The sequence below is a fragment of the Dama dama genome, chromosome 12, assembly GCF_033118175.1.
Source record: "Dama dama isolate Ldn47 chromosome 12, ASM3311817v1, whole genome shotgun sequence".
NCBI lineage: Eukaryota > Metazoa > Chordata > Mammalia > Artiodactyla > Cervidae > Dama > Dama dama.
In genome coordinates, this window is record NC_083692.1 from 43,532,726 (window position 1) to 43,538,725 (window position 6,000).

A 6,000-nucleotide genomic window follows, 5' to 3' on the forward strand; every position below is an offset into this window, starting at 1 on the left:
GGGCATTTATCTGGGGATCTGAGTATCTAGTGTCTGTGAGCAGTTTCTGTCCTGATCACCTGATCCTTTCTCAGGTGCTTCCTTCTTCCCTCCAGGTCTTGTCTTGCACCTCCACCACCTGACCTAGACTTCAGGGGGAGAAAATTAGGCAAATCCACTGCAACCTGCTTCAGTATTTCCCCATACTGAAGGGAAAAGCCCTCTGTCCTGGAAGCTTCTTACCGTCTCTCCTCCTTCCAGCTCTGCAGCATATTGGAATTACCTGGAGGGCTCTGAACACCATCAGTGCCTGGGTCACCCCATCAAGAGACTATAAAAGTTGGGATGTGACCTGGGCATTGGGTTGTTGAAAAGCTCCCTGGGCGACTTTGATGTGAAGCCAGGGCAAGAAGCGGTGCTCTAGATCCCGAGCTGCAGGTGTCATCCTTTTGGATAACTATCCTGTGGGTCCCTTCACCTGTATCTGAGGGAGAGGCAGATGCTGACCTGGGGAGGGCTGGAAGGCAGCTTTCTGCCCTGGGAGATCAAAGAGCAGGAGGCAGTGTCCCAGTCCCCCAAGCTCAATCGTCATCTGTTCCAGGACAATTTCGAGACTCAAAACTGGCTGCAAAAATGAGTGAAGTACTGATTCTGAACATGAGAACATGTCAAATTCACTTAAATTTGGCTGAGCAGAGCTCGATAGACCAAGAGGAGTAAAGCCTAAGAGCACCTATGGTCTCACCATTAGAGCAGCGAGTCTCAAACTGGAGTGTGCCTCAGAATGACCTGGAGGGCTCATGGACAAAGACCCCTGGGCCCCGACCCCAGACTTTCTTCTTTAGTGTGTCAGGGAGGGACCAAGGATGGAAAGCCAGATGTGGCTGCTGCTGGTCAGGGGACCACAGTCAGAACCACGGCACTGGGGTGTTTGACCTTAACCCAGTGAAATGACATTTCCACCTGAATGACGTTTCCACTGAAGCTGTATAAGCATGTTTAGTTGTATAAACATGGTCAGTCTTAGTTACTGTTAAGACTCTTACAACACCTAACTGAATGAAATGGGAAAACACCCAGGCAACAATTGAGGAATTAGTCTGGTTCAAAATAACATTCTTGGATGGGTAGAAATATTTGGAAGGATAACACCTTTTTCTCCCCTTCTCCCTTCTTCCAAGTATTTGGTTCAAAATATTCAGGCTTTGTGTTTACCATGGTATTTTCAGAAATGATGTATAACATCATGGCATGAGAAAAGCCAATGTAGTTCCCAGAAATGCTTCACTTATTTCTGGGCAATAGTCTATGTATCTGAAGAAAAAATTCCAATAAATAAGTAAATCACACTGGTCAGTCTTAGTTTCTGAGTAAATCTTTGTCAGGGGATTATAAATATAAAATCTCATTAATGAGACATTCTGGTAACTAGCTTTGCTAAAATTCTAGCAAAGTAGCTGAACATTTATGATATGTGCTTTATTTTAAACTCTTCATTTTCTATGATCAGTCAGTAAGAGAACTAATATTTCACAAAGCTAGTTCTTTAGTTGATCCATATGTTGTTAACACTGGCGTGAACTCCAAAGTTCTACCAAAGTTATCTGGAAAATGTAACAGTGTACGAGGAGCAGGAGAATACCATTGCTTTTACTGGGACAGTGACAGACAGTCGCCTTAGGATAGCAGCATTCTGTAAAGAGAAGAATGCCTTCTTCGTCTGCTGTCTCCCCTCCTGTTGGCATTAGAAACACATCAGCAAATTGATGCAATCAGAATTCCGCTCCCCTCAGGTATTTGTTTTCTGTTACTATTGCTTGTTTATTTGTTTTCATGCTTGCTTCTACAGTTAAGACCAAAATCTTAGGGAAGTATAAAAGATAACACCTCTCCTTCAAGTGTTTTGTCAAAAGCAAATCATCTATATTCTAAGTTTCCACATTCCCTGCTCAGAGATATTTTGAATAATTTCCAGTCTTTCCAGAATTCATTATATATACCTCAGGTTTCAAGCAAAACCCAATTATTCTGTTTGTCTCAAGTGTTATATTTTTACCTGGGAATCACTCATCTTTATTTAAGTAGTAAAACCATTGGAAACAAAGATGGCAAAATATCAAAATAAGTTTGCTTTTTAATAGGAAATATCCCAACCTTGATTTTTCAGGTATCTCTCCAGTTACTGAGACTTACTTGCTAATAATAAGGGTTTCCTCTCCACATACCCAGACTCTCATGAATTCTCCATACATCTTGTTGTAGTAATTGCAGGCACTGCCGATCCCCATCCAGAGGAACCTGCAGTGGGAAATGAGGGGCCCAATTCCCAGGAAGTAGCTGGGACCTAGGAAAGTGATCAGATCACAATCAGTATTTCAGCACCACTCAAAAGAGCAATTGCTTAAGATACTGCTGTTCTTGTTCCTATAAATCCAAATGTCCTTTTACGTCTTCTGACGTATATGGGTGAGTTACACATACGAAATAATTAAAATAACAACACAAGTTAACATGAGGCTCTTCACAGCTCTACAAGTAAAAAGTAGTCCACACCACACCAGTTCCTTTCGGGCTCAATAATTTCAGTCTGAATGGACTGGTTTAAGTAGAGAATCTTAAGCTAAACCTCATTAGACAAAATAAACCTGTGCACATGAATGTTCATAGCAGCCTTGTTCACAGTAGCCCCAAAATGAAGACTCCCCAAATGTCCACTAACAGTAGAATAGGTGACTAAACAGTGAGATGTTCATGTAACTGCATACTATGTGAACTGCAGCTGCATGCCACAACCTGAATGAAACCTACAGGCAGAAGTGTAAGGAAAAAACCAAGACAGAAGACTAAGTAATATAGGATTCCTGTTGCTAAAACATGCAAGAGCAGGTAATACTGAACTATGTTGTTTAGAATATGAAATTAGGTGAAAAATCTATCAGAAAGCAGAGGAGTGATCATTATAGAATAGAAGGCTATTTATTTACTTCTGGGGGTGACAGAGGGTATAACTGGAAAGGCACAAGAGGAGTTTCTGGGATCCTGCTAACATCCTCCTTCTTGTTCTGATCTGTAATCACATGTTTATTTGTGCATTTTATGTAGAACAGATTTTTAACGGGCAAAAGGAGACTGTATCACCATGCCTTTTTCCCCAGTTCTCCTGTAAAGAATGTGGTGCACAGGGCAGAGAGAGGGTCTGGAGGACAGGGCCCACGTACAAGGTTAGACATCACCCTGTAACCTTGGGGAAGGGAGAGCTGCCAGGTGCCAGGTAACCATAGTCTTGGCAGAGATCAGTGAACTGGTGCAGTTTCCCCAAATTGAAGCTTGCAAATCACCAAGTAGGAATGATTCTTTCCTCTCCAACCCCCACGGCCCTCCCTGGCACTGCCTATGTGTGTCACCTCTGCACACTCCGGGGACCCCCTGTCCCCATGACCTGATAACACAGGGCCTCTCAGTAAATGTGGGTTTAAGAAGCTTAGATTTGAGTCCCAGCTTCATCATCTACTAGTTGTGGACTTCTGGCCTCTTTATGTCTCAGTTTTTTCATCTGCAAAGTAGGGATCAACACACTTGCCTCACCAGAGTGCCCAGAGCTTCACAAGAGAAAGTGGGCATGAAACTGCTTTGAAAATTGTTAAGTTGAGGAATTTGGCTCACTGTACCTTCCCTACTCTTTGGCTCCACTGACCCTGAGATTCTCCATATGCATAAAACTCAGAGCCCAGAGAGCTGATGATTGGAGGGATCTGGCCTAGAGGGTTCTAGAGCTAGAGCGTTCTAACCAGACCTCACCTTTCCCCAGGGAAAGCATGGAACTATTCAATAGAAGCTCCCTAGTAGCAAAATGAACATCCATCTGGGATTTAGGACTTCCTGGTGGTTCCCCTGCTCCCCCTATTCCCACTTTCCTTCCAGCTGAGATGCTGGCAAGCCTTTTCTCTTCTGGAGCTTTAACCCCTCACGTATGAACAGAGGAGATTGGCTCCGGGGTTATTCATACCGCCTGGACCAGGCAGAGGCCCTCCCTGGTGCTCAATTTCCCTTTCTATCAAATGAAGGGGTTGGGCTCCATTCTGTGCTCTCGGCCCTGACTGCTCAGGAAAACCACCTGGGAAAATGAAAAGTCCACACGAGGATCCACTTCAGGCAGGGCTGAGAGTGACAGCACTGTGTGATAGTGTCATAGACTGTGAGTGTGGGACAGCCTCATGTCCCCAGCCCAGAGCTTCAGGGATGCTCATTCTGTGCCTGCCTCCCCCCACCTCCCCAAAGGTCCAAGGGAGTTCTACCATCACCTGCAATGCAAACCTCTGGGGTGACTTGTTAAAAACAGCCCCTCCCTCACCTCTACCAGTCATGGACCCTGACTTAGGTGCCCACTGGGGGAAGAGAATCCAGTGAGAAAGGGGCAGTGATGGAGATGGGGTTCAATGAGTTAAAGACCATGGGTTCAATGAGTTAAAGACCATGGGACAGTCTTCCTTCAGACCCCTATCAGGGAGTAGAGAAGAAAACCAACTAAGCATTCCATTACATTGGGCATTTAAAGTAACCTAAAATACCAGGCTGAATCAAACAGAGAGACAGGCCGTTCTCTCGAAAATGATAAAGAAACCAGACCCAGGGCATTTTGCAGCAGCCCTACACTCCCACTCTCCATCACTGTGCAAAGAGGCCTACACTTGAAAGTGTGTAATGAGTATGCTCTTGAAAGAAAGCCTTATCAAGTGTCTTATGGGACTGGGGACAGATGCTTGCTATGAGGAGTTTTCCCTGAAAATTAAAAAGCAGTCTGATATTTCTGAGAATTCTGAGTTAGTATGACAGTGTGGAGTGATGGTGTTCCTACTGAAGTTATCTGGATAATTATATTATACTCTATTTTTAATTGGTCCACAGAGCTTGTTGAAGATGTTTTTAGGTTTTCAAGGCAATAATAGTGGTCCCCCACTTTTCTTCCACTATCCAGGACCCATCCAGCTCTTATGGTGGCATCAACATCACTACCTTATCCAAGGATAAAAGAAAATAAAGAATGGGATAAAGAGAAAGAATAAGTTTGGGGAGGGAGAGGGCAGAGGACATGGCCGAGGCAAAGTTGGAGGGAGACAGAAAGAAGGACAGAAGGCATTCCAGAGACATTTTTACCTTCAGAGCAAAGTTGGAATGAATTTGATCAAAAGAAAAATAAGTTCCTGGAATTTTACTTTGCTGTCCCCATGGTAAACTTATTTTAAAGGATACTTGTGCCAAGTCTATTTTACCAAAGCAAAGTGGAGCCTGGAAGAGATTATCTGAGGTATTGTTTTAATGTTTTCATTAAACATGTGCAGATAATTGCCTAACATTTTTTCACCTGAGTCCTCATTTGCTTATATGCTGTGGACTTCAGCCAGCCCCCCAGGTTTACTCTTGGTCGTTTTGTAGAATTTCCTTTACCCTTATGGATCAAAAGCCCAAGGAAACAATCTCCTTAGATACAGAAATAAATGACTGCCTTACCTGGTATTGAGGATGTGTCCTCATAATTCCAAACCAAGAGAAGAAATCCAGTGAGCAGCAGGATTGCAATGCTGGCAATAGGCACAACTTCGGACACCATGCTAGTGACATTGTAATGCCTTGGGTTCAGCACTTCCAAGAACATTTTGTGTTACTTGATCTCGGGAAGCAATTTAAAGTCCTGTGGAGATCAGAAGAGTGGAAAAATTAGAGAATCCCCAAAATGTACATTTAGGACTCCTGTTGCTTCAGAGGATGCTGTACCGTAGAGATTGGCGCTTTGTTTTATAATATGATTGGACACTTAGACAAGACAGATTTATAGTTACAAGTCAAAACAAGCAAGCCCAAGAGAGATCTTTTGGCTTGAAGTGCAGCATTTCTGACCTTGGTAGAGTCTCAGGTTCGTTTAGACGCTTGGTCTGATAGAACCTTAACACCTTGCCCTTGAGTGGGTAGAGTGACTGAGTGCTCAACTAAGAGCCAAATTTCTTACCAAAATATATGAAAATG

The 6,000-nt window shown here is 43.5% G+C and overlaps 1 protein-coding gene across 1 annotated transcript in view; it reads right to left on the reverse strand.

The window, feature by feature from the left end:
- LOC133067208 (aromatase-like) overlaps window positions 1-5,632 on the reverse strand; it is a 28,872-nt gene extending 23,240 nt beyond the window's left edge. Inside the window, exons 1-2 of the mRNA XM_061158377.1 lie at window positions 5,488-5,632; window positions 2,173-2,323 (exon numbers count right to left, since the gene is read on the reverse strand). Coding sequence (XP_061014360.1) covers window positions 2,173-2,323; window positions 5,488-5,632 — 296 coding nt within the window. The remainder of the gene's footprint in view (window positions 1-2,172; window positions 2,324-5,487) is intronic.
- Between the last annotated feature and the right edge of the window lie 368 nt (window positions 5,633-6,000).